This window comes from Poecilia reticulata, chromosome 6 (genome assembly GCF_904066995.2).
Source record: "Poecilia reticulata chromosome 6, P_reticulata-male-v2, whole genome shotgun sequence".
Classification (NCBI taxonomy): Eukaryota; Metazoa; Chordata; class Actinopteri; order Cyprinodontiformes; family Poeciliidae; genus Poecilia; species Poecilia reticulata.
In genome coordinates this window covers 498,696-516,001 of record NC_088835.1, presented here as the reverse complement: position 1 = coordinate 516,001, position 17,306 = coordinate 498,696, and the positions used below count along the sequence as shown (strand labels likewise).

General features: G+C 39.9%; 1 protein-coding gene across 4 annotated transcripts; it reads right to left on the bottom strand.

Moving 5' to 3' along the window:
* Positions 1–1,602: 1,602 nt before the first annotated feature.
* Positions 1,603–16,534, bottom strand: rfwd3 (ring finger and WD repeat domain 3). Of its 4 annotated transcripts, none has more exons than XM_017305507.2 (13): positions 16,335–16,534; positions 13,548–13,825; positions 13,210–13,460; positions 12,980–13,047; positions 11,951–12,148; positions 11,772–11,863; positions 10,392–10,506; positions 8,018–8,258; positions 6,661–6,811; positions 5,899–6,075; positions 5,530–5,744; positions 3,005–3,219; positions 1,603–2,818 (listed from the first exon to the last, which is right to left on the bottom strand). In XM_017305507.2, exons 2-13 carry the CDS (start codon positions 13,820–13,822, stop codon positions 2,675–2,677), a joined length of 2,142 nt encoding a protein of 713 aa, XP_017160996.2. In that variant the 5' UTR covers positions 13,823–13,825; positions 16,335–16,534; the 3' UTR covers positions 1,603–2,674. The 4 variants fall into 4 exon arrangements, with proteins under 4 accessions (XP_017160996.2, XP_008408896.2, XP_081463700.1 ...); XM_008410674.3 differs by having other exon boundaries at positions 13,548–13,822; XM_081607574.1 differs by lacking the exon at positions 16,335–16,534 and adding an exon at positions 15,555–15,573 and having other exon boundaries at positions 13,548–13,822.
* Positions 16,535–17,306: the final 772 nt, after the last annotated feature.

Below are 17,306 nucleotides of genomic sequence, written 5' to 3'. Positions count from 1 at the left end.
AGACATCAAAGATTTCTCATACAAAACTGCAGTGATTTTTTTATTCCCCTCTCCAGAAAGTTTTCTCACATTGGAAAATTAACAAGTTAAATCACAGGTGATCTTTATGCATGTAATGTTTTTTGACTTCTATTTTCACTGGAGTGTTTTATTCGATTCTAATTTGGTCATTTCAGAGGAAGTAAAAAGTGGCTCTAGTTTTATGAACCATACTTCTGTCAAATGTTCAGTGATAAATTAGATTGCAAATGTAATGTTTTTGGCAAATCCATTGAGAACTGTTAATATATATTTTTAGTCTATTACTCATATCAAGACTTTTGCTGTAAACAGACAAAAAAAAACTTGATGCAATCATTCATGTACAAGGAGCCCAACCATATGCATATACATGAACATAATTTTATATTAATTTTGTTTGCTCTTTATGTAATATTTCAATTTTACAAGACATTCAATTCTGGGGTTTCATTATTCCTAAAGCCATGACAATCAAAATTATAGAAATATTTCACTTTATATATAATGAATCGAGTTCCATATTCTGATATGATTGAGGAAAAAATATTGAAATTTTCCTGATTTTATTTTAGCTCAAAATGTATATTGTGTGTCTCAATTTAATATATAAAATGTCTGAGGTGAAGTGAGAACATGACACACACCAAATTTAGTTGATCAATGTGCCAGCAGTGGCAATTTCCTCCAACATGGCTTTATCCATAATAAGATATACAACGGCCTGTTTTAAACTTTCCTGCAAACACAGGTAAAAAAAAAATTGATTTCCAGTAAAATAATAATACCCCCACCCCCAACACGTTACATTGAAATGGTAATGGTATAAAAGAAGAGAAAATGTTTGTAAAGTTGGGGCTTATCAAACATTTCCTAGGAACAACAGGCCGTGGACCTGATAAACTGTACTGACCGAGTTATCCAGTAGCGGCTTATACACCATGATGTGATAACATATCTAAATGACGGTTAATGTAAACTCATTGAGGAATATGACACTCTAATCTACTTTAACCAATAAAAGAGCTCCAAGTGTGATAAGCTGCAAGTTCACTGAACGACTTCAGACTCATCAAGATCAGCAGATATCTAGAGCTGTGTTTGATGGACCTAAAGTATTAGAAAACATAGTGTGAAGTCACATAGCGTATGCTGCTATCCTCTTTTTGCACCTCTGGTTAAATCTTTCTGTATGATTAATTCCATCATTTATTTTTGTATAAATCTGAAATTTGTCCTTAAAATTACATTTCTTGTGAGTTAGTAAAATAATACAAAGATATACATTCAATTTTAGGACAATTTGTTTCCTAATGTAGATAGTCCCAACCTAGGAATAGTCTACAGATAACAGCTGGCTTCTAGGACTACATGCTTGGAGGGAGAAGGGACTTAACATATTTAATGTATTATGATAAAAATAAGAAAAACAACTCATGACTAACTCACTGGGTAAGTCCTGAATTTTAAATGTGTTAAGAAAAAAATATGTCTAGACAGCAATGCTGTCAAAGAGCCTGTAAGACTTCACAAAACACAAACTCAGACAATTCTGAACGACAGAATAATAAAATAAAAAAAAAATAAAAAAAATGTTTTTTATTAACTCCGAAGTTGTACACAAACAGCTGGTAAGAAATATACATATAACTTTCCTTAAAAATAGAAGTTTGATTGATAAGACTGGTATTCCTTTGGCACTTGAAGTTTCTGTGTGATGAATGTGTGTACAAACAGACCTTTGCAACAACTCAGTTTAACCAGTTAGAAATGAATTGATAATGATCACAATTTCTTGGAAAAACGGATTTTATCTCTATGTTGACATTCGACTTTGATTTTCTTCCTCTTCCGGTTTGAATGCTGAAGTGGCACTATGAGCTAACACCTCCAGCCCCAGGTCTTTATGTCTCGGTTCTGTTTAAATGTTGGAGTGAACATCAAGATATCTGGCTTTAGAAATGTTCTCTGAGGTTCTGAACATAAACTGACATGGTTTAATATCAGGTTAAAAAACCTGTACAGGTATTGTTAACCTTTACCAATTCTGGTGCCCATTTTCAATTTAAGTCAACTGAATTCATAATTTATAATCAGTATAATTAAGCAACTGCAGATAAAAATATATTTCTAATCCAACAGTGGGTGTCGTAAACACAGCAGCCTTATATGTCAGACTAGATCAACTGAAAGAAAGACGGTGAGGAAGTTGTTTTCATCTGTAATGGACATGTTTCTGATTTTGATGGTAGTTGCTTAGCAGTAATGCATCTAATGGGTTTGTCAGTGATCTGCATAATTTCGAGAACAGCAGGACAAATATTTTCTCAAAGTTTTTCCTTTCATCAGACCCAGAACAGAAGAGCATGACCCACAAGCGTATCTGTAGCTGAGGAGCTAAAACAGAACTCTGGAGGAGACTCAGTTGAGGTAATGTGCATCACTTTCACACAACCTGGTTTTTAAACAATCTTATCACACCAACATAAATTTTCAGTTTTACCTGAAAAAAAAAGGAACAGGGAAGATGTTCTGACTTGACTCAGCCAGTAATCTGTTAGAGAAAATATTTAGCAGCATATAATGTCCAACATTTCAATCTAGTCACTTTCGTTGTGGTCTGACTGCAACTGGAACAAAGTCAAGATGTTCTCCTTTACTCCCATTTGTAAAGTTTCACCATCTTCTCTGTGAGAGAGGCCAGAAAGTTCTCTCCATTCACAGAAAAGGGGCTGATGTCCAACACTGGTAGGTCAGCTGGAAGCTTCTGAAGCAGAGAGCCACTTCCTGCATCCCACACCTGGGGAGGTGCAGAGCAAACAGTGCATTAGGAAGATGAGATGGATCAAAATTTAGTTGCTTGGTAGTGCAACTCATTTATAATCAAGTTGAGGTCATTAATCCACAAATGTTGAACTGAAATATATACATTTCTTAAAATAGCCTGGTATAGAAAAAACAAAAATTAAGTGTACACAGGACCTACCATGGTGGAGTTGGAGGCCTCGTCCCCAGCACATACCAACATCCCACGACCCTCTGGATGCCTGAAGATGGTGTTCTTGGTCAGCAGTTTGCAGGATGAGCCAGCGCTGAATGTCTGCACAGGGGAGCAGGAGCAGCTGGGCAGCTGACTGGAGTCTAGCTGAGGCGCACGAGTCAGCGCCATCAGGACGCATCGTAGAGTCTGATGGGAGCGTCCTGCAGCGTGGACAACATTTACTGACATAAACAGCCCCAAGGTTCAGAAACATAACCGTCAGGCCCAAAGCAACACAACCAGTTTGGAGCAGGAGCATACATGCAGCTCTGTAGTGAGCCGACTGTAGTTGAAGTGAGGGGATACAAGGGAATACAACAAAGACCTAAAACTGTTTTACTTTCAGGGTAACAATGCATGCCGTCAACATTAAGTGACCCTCTTTAACCCCATCTCTTATCTAGTCGTAGAGAATGAGTGAGGTTTTATTGCATGAGCTAAAAATTCCAAATCTGCCTCAGAACTCATCAGCTTAGCTGTGTTTCTCTCCTAGATGAAGCCTCCAAAGGAGCTACAACTGCTGCCAATAACTTTTTACTTTTCTTCTAAGCTGCAGGATGTATCTTTTAAGGAAAAAAAAAAAGTTTTTTAAACACATAACAGTCACTAACTCGTGAAAGTATGATGTGAGACAGATAATTTGTGAAACAATTGAGCTCCTAAACCTTCTCCCTGTTCTACTGCTGACGTCTGAAGAACTGCACCGCTTCCTGTGACAAACAACCAATCAGAGCCAGGAGAAGGGTTTTAGCGCTGCCAGTCACACTGTGTACACGCAGCTCAATGTGCTAATGATGTAATGGTGGAGAAACATCTTACCCTTCAACAAAAACTGTTCATCTGCAGTCATGCTAACTAGCCTGAAAATTCACAACAGACTTGGCTATCAAGAAGAAACTGTAGTGTAACAGAGAGGCAGGGAGTGAGGGAGTAGCGAGTATATAAGCTTGATTGACAGCGCTAAGACCCACCTCCTGGTTCTGATTGTATGTTTCTAGTTGGCACTGGGAAAAAGCAGAGAAACTTGATTTATTCACGGTTTACCTGTCTCACACCATACAGTCACAACATGAGTTTTAGCAAATATGTAAAATATAAAATAGCCTCTCTGATTAAGGTTACTTGAGTAGTAGTATTCCAACAGATCCAAGTTTTCACCTCTCGCCCATTTCCGTCTTGTTCCAATAGCCCATTTTTCATCAAGGTGCTCTGGTTCCCCAGCATCTGACGCAGACCTTGTTTGGCCGGGCGACGTCTGAGCAGGCATGTCGTACTTATCAATGTCTCTCATGGTATGAGGTAGGCTATATAGCTCAAAGGATCTTGCCTAAGGACCCACACTGGATAGCTCAATTTCACTGTTGTATCTTTTATCTTTTGCCCCAGCCTGGATTCGGACCTGGGTCTCCCGGGTGAAAGACTGATGACTTTCCAATTCAGCTATCCAGTCAGCTATCACTTCATCTGGAAAAAGCTGGACTCAAGAACAGCACAGAGGCTCTCATCCAGGCTGCACAGGAACAGGCCCTAAACACCAGAGCAATAGAGGCTCAGATCTACCACACCAGGCAAGACCCAAGGTGTAGGTTGTGCAAGGAGGACCCCGAGACAGTCCAGCACATAACAGCAGGGTGCAAGATGCTGGCAGGGAAAGCGTACATGGAACGACATAACGGCAGGCATAGTGTACAGGAACATCTGTGTAAAATATGGACTGGAAGCTGTGAGATCAAAGTGGGGAACACCCCCGAAGGTGGTGGAGAATGACCGAGCTAAGATCCTGTGGGACTTCCAGATCCAGACAGACAAAATAGTAATGGCAAACCAACCGGACATTGTGGTGGTGGATAAACAGAGGAAAGCCGTTATGGTGGATGTAGCAATACCAAGTGACTACAACATCAGGAAAAAGGAGCACGAGAAACTGGAGAAATACCAGGGCCTCAGGGAGGAACTGGAAAAGACCTGGAAGATGAAGACCACAGTGGTGCCTGTGGTCATCGGGGCCCTCGGGGCAGTCACCCCCAAACTGGAGCAGTGGCTAAAACAGATCCCAGGAACAACATCAGACATCTCAGTCCAGAAATGTGAAGTTCTAGGCACAGCCAAGATGCTGCGCAGAACCCTCAAGCTCCCAGGCCTCTGGTAGAGGACCCGAGCTCAGAGGATGAAAAAGAAAGAGAGAGAGAGAGAGAGAGAGAGAGAGAGAGAGAGAGAGAGATCTCCTGAATCAGTGTCTCTGTTTTCTTTTCATGTCTGTTCTGTCTTATCGGTCCTGGAAGACGGCCACCAACACTGAAGAACCAGGTTCTGCTACAGAATTCTTACTGGTAAACAGGAACTATTCCTTGCTGATTTCACTGCATGGATGCTCAGTATGTTGGATTGGTTCAGCGTTAACAACACAATCCAAGCTGTCCACAGTTGCTACTGCTACTGTCCAATTATGACAGTGTGAATGCGGGTCTTACCAGGCCGGTATGTGACCAGACAGTGTCTGCTCTCAGTCTCCACCTGGATGTCTGTGCAGCCGCCACTCTCTAGAGGCAGAATGTGGGGTCTGTAGGTGGTCTCATTCTCCTGCTCCCAGAAACAAGCACCCTCAAGTGAGCCAGCAATCAGCCCACCACAGGGGAAAGAGCTGGACGCCACACGAGGGATGTAGCACAACGACGCCACTGGGCACCTAAAACACCAGAGATCCCAGATGTTAGACTGAATACGAGACAGTCAGTTGTGTCCTAATGTGCAGATGCCAATTTCTACTGAACCATCAAAAATGATGGTTTCACTGCAGAAAGAGTTGTAATGCTTGTCAAGTGTTTTTAGTGAGTTTTTACCTGGAGCGAAGAGGTTCCAGCTCATGAATGTGCGTGCTGGTGTCCCTGGTGTCGTAAACTAGCACGGAGCCGTTGCTCAGACCAGCGTAGATGTAGTTGCTGTTGTCCAAAGACCAGCAGCAGCTCCACACAGGTTTATCCGCCTTATAGGTCTGAACCACCGTGTTGGTAAGCAAGCTGCAAAACAAGTACTGCAGAGTTTCAGCTCTGTCTGGATTCCCCAACACTTTGTGCCTTATGTTTCAGCTAAAGCCCCAGAATTATTCACTATAGTGAATGATTTAAAAATTTACAGAACTCTGCAGCCGCCTGTCTGAGACACCATCTTTAAATCCAAGTATACTTGGATAATAGAGTGCTTGTTCTACCACATAGTGTTCTGCTGAACAAGTCCAAAAAGGTGATTGCATGCAATTGTGATTTTGGACTGTCAGTTTTAAATCTGTGTCATGTTTTCTCATCTGGAAAGCTGAATTTGACATCATCCGTTTAACTCTTCACAGATCAAAACAAAACACCCTGATGTAACCATGGAAATACCAGATTTCAGTCACCTCTCTTCCTCTAGGATACTTTTTCGTTTCAGTAGATTAACAACACATTCTGAAATCATCCAATTCAGCTTCAGTGTTTTGTATAGCATCTTTAATCAAAATCCCTTTTAGGCCACAGTCAATCATTTGTTAATCCCGATAAATCTGCTAGAGAGGTCACCACTGCTTACTTGCACAGCACCGTAGAGACCGCCCTCCTTGTTCTTACCTGGTCAGTTTAACGGTGTTGTCCAGTGCAGCAGATAGCAGCAGGCTGTTGTTCTCTCTGCTGAACGACAAACCTCTTATCTGTTTGCTGTGGATAGGAACGTACTGACTGGCCTTCATGTTCACCAAGCTCACCTTCTTCACCCCACAACCTGAACAGATACACCAGAAAAATACCTTCACTTCCATGTCATTCCTCAGCCCTAGTCTAATGCTTTGAATGTCGACTCCGGGGACAAACTTAAAACAAAAAATAAGACATACAACCCCGACGATTAACTTGAAACCCATAAAAGTGTAGACCAAACGTCTGACAAACACGGTTGTAAGGTGAAGACTCATTGTATTTGTTTCATCTTCAACATTCCTTTGGTTATGTGGTGGTTTTCTGCTCTTTGGTGGCTGTTGAAATTATTTTTTCTTTGTGAAATAACATGGTAAAATATCAAAGTTTAATCATGGTGAGAATTTTTTGTGTGTGTTTTTGCAGTCCAACTGCATCTTTGTGGAACATGCAGCAAATATAATGTGCTGTACCACATATGCGATGGAATTATTAGGTTGCCCTGTTGCTCAAAATCAGCATTGCTGAAGGATATTTGTAATCTAGTTTATCATTATATTTTTTTAATCTTCCAAAATAATTGACCAGTCGTGTTTTCTGTCTTTATCTATGAGTCACAGTTGTGTTGTGCACATTTTGAACTTGCAAAAGCAAGTGAGAAATTACTAATAGCACATATGTGAACTGTTTTCATCATGTCTGTCAGGTTGTTTATGAATATTTGTATCACATGCCTGGAAGGTTACTGCTTTACTAATAAACTGTGCCCATTTGTGGCCACAGCACATAGTTATTGTTTTAGACTCAGTTTGACACATTCATCTTTAATTTAACCATTAATCATACGATGTAATGATGACTAACGCCTTCATACAGATGAAAATGTTTTAGTTACACCGTCGATCGCTGTAGTGTTCATGATGTCGACCATAGGCCTTTATCCATCTTTTACATTTCCTACCGACAACGTTTCACCATTTCTTCAGATTATTTTCCAACAAATCTCTCTGACTGCAGCGCATTCATAAAGGTAAACAGATTCATTTCCTCCAGGTAAGGACAAATTGATTGGTCATTTGGAATGATTGACAGGTGGCATCATGATAAATGTCTGAGAGCTGTCACAATTATTGGCTTCATACAGGAACTGCAGCAGATTTAAAAAAAATAATCAAATTAATCTGTTTAGGATGACAAAGACCCTAGAGAAATAAAACGCTAAAAGAAGCAGACGCAGTAAAAAGTTCTGTAAAATTAACTCCTGATACAAGATGGAAATAAAACTCCAGCTTACCAGGCACTAGAGTAGAGTGAGGGGAGGGCTGTGAGGCCAGCATGCAGCACAGAGGTTCACAGTAGGACAGAACTCTGCAGCCGCCTGTCTGAGACACCAGCACTGCCTTAGAGAAGCTGTACTGAGCTGCCCTTGAGCCATCTGCCCTCTGAGACAGGCTGAACATGGAGGAGGAGCTAAAGGAGGAGGAAGAGGGTGGAGCCGAACTTCTTCCAGTTTGGGCCATCAAGGTCTTCAGCTCCTACAAAAACATGCAGATGAGGCAGAGTTGAGTACATAGTTCAAAACCTGATCAAGGTTAGGTTTTTACCAGACACGCAGCTTAAAAACTGGGCTACTGCTTATTTATAGAATTGAAAAAGTTTGACAAACTGGTTTCTAAGCTAAAACCTAAATTGGGTTTCTCTTTTAGAAACATGAGTTTCTCATACCCTGTTAAAAGGCTCCTTGTTGGTACTTATCTACTCATACATTTTGTATTTTTACTCATCATATTGATCATTTCACTTTTATTGGTTACTCTGTTTTTAATTTGTTATTTGCTCATTTATTGTTTGTTTTGTCTTATGTTTCCAGATAGTCTAGCTGAGCAGGATGAGGTTTGACTGGGAAAGTTTACTTTGCTCAACATTTGCAGCATTCATAAGTTCATTTCCTGTGTATGAGTTGAGAATTGTCATCTTCTAGTCTGTTTTTCTTTTTCTTCGCAACGCTGCAAAACCACATGGATGCCTCTTTACACAAACAGGTGTGTGTAAAGCAGAATCAGAGAATGCTCTGACCTATGAACTTTTAACTTGTTTTCTGTAATACAGACTGCAACCTGTCACCACCATCTACTATAACTGAAGAATTTTGAATGAATATGAGTTGTAACATTTAATTTCCCTTTGGGATTAATAAAGTACTTTTGAAGGTCTCTCCTTGCTGCAAGAAAAACTCATTGAAACAAAAATTTGTAATCCATCACTGATTCTGTATCGATTGATTCCTTTTACCGTATTTTCCAGACTATAAGGCACACCTAAAAGCCTTACATTTTCTCAAAAATCAGCAGTGCGCCTCATAATCCGGTACGCCTTATGTGTGCACTGAATTCCAAAATCTGTCCCTGACACAGAGACGTAAAGTGTACAGTACATACGCTGGCAGCGATAAACCAATCAGAGGACATTACATAATACGTAAAGTACGTACGCCAGCAGCAATAAACCAATCAGAGAATTGTTGTCCGAGTTCTGCAGCATACGACTCCGGTAAAAACCAGATAGGTTTTTACACGCATCATCGTCCCTGTTCATCTGCGACTCCATGCGCGGCTATCTCACTGCTACTGTGAAAAAGGAAGTGAAGCAAACTAATTATGAGTTTGCCATCATTCCGGGAGGATTAACAAAAGAACTCCAACCGCTGGACATTGGTGTAAACAGGCGTTCAAAAAGAACTTGCGAGTGGCGTGGGAACGATGGATAACAGACTGCGAACACACGTTTACCAAGACGGGGAGGCAGCGCCGGGCGAGTTACGCCACCATGTGTGAATGGATTGTGGATGCCTGGGCTAATGTTTCTGCCTTAACTGTTGTCCGAGCTTTCGCGAAAGCCGCATCATTGCTGAACAGCCACCTGGCAACGAGACTGACTCCGACAATGATGAGAGGGAACCTGGCATGTTTGATGGCGAAATTGCCCAGCTGTTCAATTCAGACATAGAAGAGGAGGACTTTCATGAATTTGTGGAAGAAGAATAAAAAGTAATATGAGTGTATTGTTACATAGTCGAATAAAGTTCAACTAAACTTACTGTTTTGTTTCCGTTACCTTTTTTTTTTTTGTTGACCGTATGTTTTAGCATGTGTCTTATAATCCGGTGCGCCATATGTATGGGTTAAATACAGAAATGGACGCCATAATTGAGTGCGCCTTATAATCTGGTGTGCCTTATAGTCCAGAAAATACGGTACTAACCTTTCGAACACCTGATTCCTTTCATCACTCTTCCCCTGATGGATAATTGAGTCAGAAATGAACTGGGCCAAAAGGCAGTGAAACTCTCTGTTCTCATCACCGGGAATAATAAAATGATAATCTCTTATAACTTTGAGGCAATTCAAGACTATGTTAAAGAACAGAGTCATCAGCTCACTGGGCTCCTATAACAGCCTGATGTGTAAAAACACCATGTGATGTCTCTTGTTTATGCATTTGTGGATTAGGTCTTGTACATTTTATGCTGCTGGCTTGCTCTGGTCCATCTACAAAGAAAGGTTTTAATCTACATTTTTTTCTGATTGATTAAAAGATACATGTTGATGCATTTTCAATTAACTGCACAATAACTGACTGAAGTGATTAACAGCTAATGGCAGTACTACCTGCAGCTCTTGCTGTGCCTGTCCAAATTTGCTGGTGACAACCTGAAGCTTGAGTTTGTATTCTGCTGACTCCAGTTCTGCTTTTCTCCTCAGAGAATGCTCCTGCTCCAAAGTCCTGAATACAAACACACACCATAGCTTTATAGAAACATAGCACAACATGGAGGGAGACAAATCTATGAGAGGCCCCATGGGCCAAAACTTACAAACTCTCTTACATGTGCTATATGTGTAAGGGTTTGATAGTACATGTGAGAGGGTTTGTAAGTTTTGGCTGATGGGGCCTCTCATAGATGCATATTTGTAAGTTTATTGTAAATCCTATGCAAAAAAAAAAATCAAAAGCATTTGGTTTACATGACTTAACTTTTACACTGCCTCAGCTTTCCTTGATGTGAAGTAATTAATATGGCAAGAAACGAAAATGGAGTCAATTAATTATTTGAAGAATAAAAATTTTTTGTGTCCAATTTGTTGTTCTCTCTTTAGTTCTTGATTCTCTCATCTGTTGTCTTCTATACATAGATTTTGGAAGTAGTTTAATAAATGAAAAAATATGGAAAATTCCTTGCAAATATTTCTAAAGCAACACCAAAATAATCAAGAAACTGACTGCTACGCTAAGTTTGTCCACTGTTATTGCTTTAAAAAAAAAACAGTATTTGGAGCAACCTGAAATAAATCCTAACTGTGGGATATCTGGTCTATCTGGACTCCATTTGTGACTTCAGAACGACCAGAAAGAGCTCAGAGACGACTCGTCTTCCTGACTGTAGGACTGAAATACTTTTGAATAAGGCGACTAAGACCTTAATTTGTTTCTAGTCTGACATGTTCTGTTACCATGGAAGCAAATTTGGTTAAAATCTACTAATAATCAAATGATTATTTTAGCATTCAGTTATTCTACCGATTATTCTGACGATTAATTGGTCTTCCTGACCAAAGCAAAGTGTCACATTCTAAAGCTTTTTCATAATATTTTTATATAATATTAGAATTACATTAAAAGATGAAACACATAAATCAATAAATACATTTACGTAAGAAAATAAACATTTGTTGTATTGCCTGAAATGCAATACCAGCATTCCTTTAGTGATTCTGATCCGACTGAAGCTAAAACTTCCACTTGAGGAGTTTTAGGTAAAACATTTACAGACAAAAATGTGTTTATCTTAAATACAGAATGTATTTTGATATTTTGTACAGTTTTGGCTTAATTCCTGCTCTAAATATGTTGTTTTTCTAGCAAATAGCCTTTTTTGAGTCTGTATTGCCGGTTTAACAATCAATCAATACTAGTTGTTGATTATAGTAGTTGACGATTATTTCAATAATTGATTCATCATGATTAATCATTTCAGCGCTAATATCTACCTCTTCAGGCTCTCCTGCTCAGAGTTGTCCAGGGCTCTTAGCTTTGGAGCGTACAGCAGCACAATGTCTGAATGCTTTGCTTTCTTGTTGCACTGAAAACAAGAAAACATATTAAATAAAGGGGGGGGGGCATAAAGAATACATTTTCGTCATAGTGGGACTGATATGTTTCTGCTCACCTGTGGACATTTAGCCGCCGAGCCCTGACCCTTGAGCCAGCGCTTGATGCACGTGTTGCCAAAGAGGTGTCCGCAGCGCAGAGCGGAGAGCCGGTGTTCGCCTGCTGTGGTCCACACCTCAAAGCAGATGGAGCACGTTTCACCTTCGCTGTCGCCACTGCGGCTTGGCTGGGATGAAGACGGGGCTGCAGGGATCGGCTGGAGGTCAGATGGTTACAGTTAGTGGAGGTCCGATGCTGTAGGCGGGTCAAAATTGTTGTGTGGTTATGGGCAGTAGACTTTTTGTGAAACATCTGATGCTACAGTTGTATTCCGTAGTGGTGGCATTTGTTCAGACTCTGGTGAATCTTAACGTCCATTAGAGTTCACAACTGTTCTGTTAGTACTTTTTCAGAGGACACAAAAGTGCTCCAAAATTAACTAACATTTTACAGACAGGTAAAATATCCTAATCTCTCACTATACAGCATCAGTAATAGAATAACAGAAGCCTAATGTGATTGCACACCAACATAAATCTTCTACAAGAAATTCTGTGCTTTTCTTTTGTTTTTTCATGTGAAAAAGAAAAAACCTCTCATATGGAGGATTAAGTTTTTCTTCTAATGCCAAGAATCCTTGTGATGTCTGTGCTTTTCTTTAGTTACATCATTACAGATACTGAATTGATAAATGCCTAAAGGATATAATATTTTCTTAATTCATACTTTACAATTTCACATTAAACCCATAAAATTATTTCGCCTGTTTGTTATCCTTTATATTACGATCAGAAAGTTTCTGCATTAGAGAACATTCAATATCTAACACACTGCAGGGATATGAGGGAAATAAAGGCTCTATAAATTGAACAAAGGGGAAACGAAATTGTTTCATTTTATAAGGATTAAATAAACCATGATTCCTGTATGTGACGACTAATACCTACATTCCTTAATGTTCCAAATTTTTAAAGAAAAAAAAAAATCACTAAATCAAAATATTAAGACGTAAACAGGAGGGCTAAACTACTGATGGTCCTGATGGTACCTGATGGTCTTGGATTTGAGCGTAGCCCCCAGCCTCGTTTGCTGCTGCTGAAACAGCTTCAGTACGACCTACAATATTTTACAAAGACTTAGACGAGTAGGAAGAAACAGTCTTTCAAGGTCATAAAAAGTTATTTAAAACACTGATCATCAGAAATAATACTATATAATTTAACAAAAACAACCAACATGCTACCAAACACCATCAAGATGAATTTCTGTCAGTCTTACTGGGCGCTGCTGCTACTGCTTCTGGTTGAGGCTGCTGGGTGGCAGCATTAGTAGAAGGTAAATGTAGTGAGGCCTCCACCCCAGCAGCTGTGCTTTCTGCCGTTTCCTCCTCAGACTCGGACTCACTGGCCTCAGTGGTGCTGCCGGACTCTGGCTGAGTTGTACTGGCAGCTGGTGCTCGGAGCAGGAAGTCCGGGAATCCTCTGGAAGGTGCTGCCGTCTGGCTGGGGTAATGGACCCTGAGACCCTGTCTGGAGCACAAACACAAGGTCAACCCCGCAATGATGCTTTGGACGAAGCACAACATCTGGGAGAAGAACGGTGGGAAAGGTCCCCACCTGAGTGACCTCCTCATCGGTACCCCCTGGGTTACTGAAGGCACAGCTGGGACTCCATCTACGGCCCTCTGACTGAAGGCCCAGGTGGCAGGAAGCCTAAAAGGAACCTGAACCGCCTGCTGTTCTCCAGCATCATCATCTTCATCTACTTCAGTGCTGCTTCCAGAATCTGAGATGACTAGAGGGGCTTCGACATCCTCAGGCTCACCAACAGCTGCAACCGCAGCACCAGCAACTGGAGGGACCACAGGCGAGTCTATCTCCATGGCCTCCATCTGCTTAGAGTAGAAAAACAGAAATGATGACAGATCATTTATCTCTATCTAAACTATGTAACAAAGTAATGTATAAGAATTTGAGAACATACTTAATGGCTAGATTTAGTCCGTATGTTTTCATTACCCAAGTAAATCAATGACGAGTGCAAGATTTCCAAATCAAATAGGTTGAATAGAAAACTTAAGCTACATGCATAACAAATTTATTGAAAAAGAAGACTGAAATATCACAGTCATAAGTATTCAGATTCTTTGCTCAGTATTGAGTGGAAGATTTGGGGATCCTCTCCAGTTCCATCAGGTTGGATGGTGAACGTTGGTGGAGCCAGTTTCAGGTCTCTCCAGAGATGCTCCGTTGGGTTTAGGTCAGGACTCTGACTGGGCCAGTCAGGAATGGTCTCAGAGATGTTCTGAAACCACTCCTTTGTTATTCTGGCTGTGTGCTTCGGGTTGATGTCTTGTTGGAAGGTGAACCTTCAGCCCAATCGAGGACCTGAGCTCTCTGGAAAGAGGTTTTCTTCAGGATCTCTCTGTACTTGGGCGAATCATCTTTCCTTCAGTTGCAATCAGTCGTCCTGTCCCTGCAGCTGAAAAGCCTCCCATAGCATGATGCTGCCACCACGTTTCACTATTGGGATTGTATTGGGCAGGTGATGAGCAGTGCCTGGTTTCCTCCACACACAGCACTTAGAATTAACACCAAAAAGTTCATCATACCAGAGAATCTCATTTCTCAGTCTGGGAGTCTTTCGTGTGTTTTTTGGAGAACTCTCTGAAGGCTTTCAGATGTCTGGCACTGAGGAGAGGCTTCCATCCGACCACTCTGCCAACTGCTGGAGGGCTGAAGTGATAGCTGATTTTGTGGAACTTTCTCCCATCTCCCTACTGCAGTGATCTTTGGGCTCTTCTCCCTTGATTGTTCAGTCTGGCTAGAGGGCCAAGTCTAGAAGAGTTCTGCTCGTCCCAAACTTCTTTCATTTAAGGATTATGGAGGCCACTGTGCTCTTAAGAACCTTGAGTGCTGCAGAAATTCTTTAGTGACCTTGGCCAGATCTGTTTCTTGCCACAATTGTATCTCTGAGCTCCTTGGGCAGTTCCTTCCATATCATGATCCTCATTTGCTCTGACATGAACTGTGAGGTCTTATATAAACAGCTGTGTGCCTTTCCTAACCAAGTCCAATCAGTTTAATTAAACACAGACTCCAAGTGAAGGAGTAGAACCATCTCAAGGAGGATCAGAAGAAAAGTACAGCATGAGTTAAATATGAGTGTCACAGCAAAGCGTCTGAATACTTATGAGTCATGACCATGTGATATTATTTGTTTTCTCTTTTAATAAATTTGCAAAAATTTCTACATTTCAGTTTTTTTAAGATGATTCCAATCTTTTTTGGGGAATCACTGAGAATGAACATGTTCTCACTTTCATTCATGAGATGAACACTCATGTATGAATTTTTATTGATTTTAGTACATCAATAAAATGAAACAAAGTGGAAAAAATTAAGAGGGTCTGAATACTTTTCGTACTGTGATAACCAATCGCGGATATTTGATTCAAATTTCCTGAGATGTGTTTGTGAACAAACCGAATCAAAATACAAAAACAGAACTCCCATCATCAGATTGCAACCAAGTTAACAGCAAACAATGATTGGTACTGTGTGTAAATTTAATCTTAATGAATTAAATATTCTTTTCATATACATAAATCTTCATTTACTTACATTAAAACCATCAGATCAAACTTAGTATTTTCTTTCTCAGCAGGTCAACATTGTAGATCCATGGTCTGTGTCAAAATAAAGCGTTTCTCTGGTGACTGGCTCTGATTACATTTTAAACGAAACAAAAGACCGTTTTTTTGCTTTTTTTTTTTTTACAAACGAACCAGACGTTTTGAACAAGTTTTATGTTCCGCCAGTTTAGCGCCAATATGTTTGTTGATCACCTAGTTAAAATAAAGGTTCCATAAATTGAACCATCCGGAAACACGCCCCAGAAAAGCGTCTTTTACGTGATGCATTGTAAAATATGTATACTGTAACCAAAACTGCACTAAGACCAATACTCTTCATAAAGCTCCACGCTGCTGTCGCTGTGCTGGCGGCTAAGCTCTGAACTAAACACCGCGGTCATACCGAGGCCTGCAAACTGCAAAGAGAGCAGTTGCATATACTGAAACATTGCATTGCATTTTAAACAGCCTCATCTAATTCATATTGTTAAATGCTTTCTGTATGTTTTTATCTGATATCCCTAAGCACTTTTGATGAAACTACCTAAGATTTGTTATGATAAAAGTCCTTTATCGAACATTGCCTTAAATGTTGCGCACTCGATAACGTTAAACACAGGCAGAATTGACGACAGCTCATTGTACTATTAGTGTAATAGAACTGTTAAAACATTTCTGCTGTTTGTTGGTTTAGGTAATTAGCTAGCATGAACTGTTGTTGCGTAGCTGTAAACAGAAGCAAAACGGTTGGAGACATACAAACACTCACAGTTAACAGCACTTGGTCCACCTCCGGATAATCCCACTATGTAACCACATGGTTAGCAAAGGCTAAGTTTAGAGAATTCCATTTTTGTTACTTTGTAAATTATTTGCGGTTCATAGGACAGTAAACACTCGGGTCAGGAGTCGAATCTCCCGGCTCACGCACGTTCAGCCCCGCCTCTAGAGCGGTATGAGAGAATTCTTCTTCCTCTTTTAGGGTTATTTGTCGGTTGCCAAAAAACGCTAGGTGCACATTACCGCCATCTTTTGGTATGCATGGTGGACTGAAACGACCCTAAAAAACATCTCGTGTATTTTTTTTTTCAAATAAACGAGTCAATGTGATAATTTATCAAAGATTTGACAACGATCAAATATTGAACTTCTATATAATAATTCGATAAGATTTATGTTCATTTAAGAAATATTGAACTTTTTAATTTTTATATTTCAGATAACATAGCAAACATTTGTTGTATAGTTTCATCTTCACAATATTTTTAAAAATGGAATCTCTATTGAAAATCTGGTACAAAACAATATAACAAAGCACACCTTACAACAAATCGGTACAATTTTAACTGAGCAGAAATAGAAAAGGATAATCTATTAAGACCAACAAAATAGTGTGAAAAAAGGGGACGAAAGGAGAATATCACAAGAGAACTTTCCATTCATGAATTTGAATTTTCTGAAACTCCTCTTGTTTTTCAGTCAAAATCTCCAAAAATATTTAACTGCCACAATGATGAAATATGCTATTTATTTATCTATCAGTATCTTCAAAATCATAAGTTTACATATATTTGCTCACTGTTTGGTAGTATTGCCATTGAACTGTATGACCTTTTAGGTGTTCTTCCTCAAGCTTCTCACTATATCTTGATTCAATAATGACTCATTTCTATAGACAGAACTGCTGGAACTGAGTCAGGTTTATAGGCTACCGCACTCACACCATTTCAGATCTTCCCAC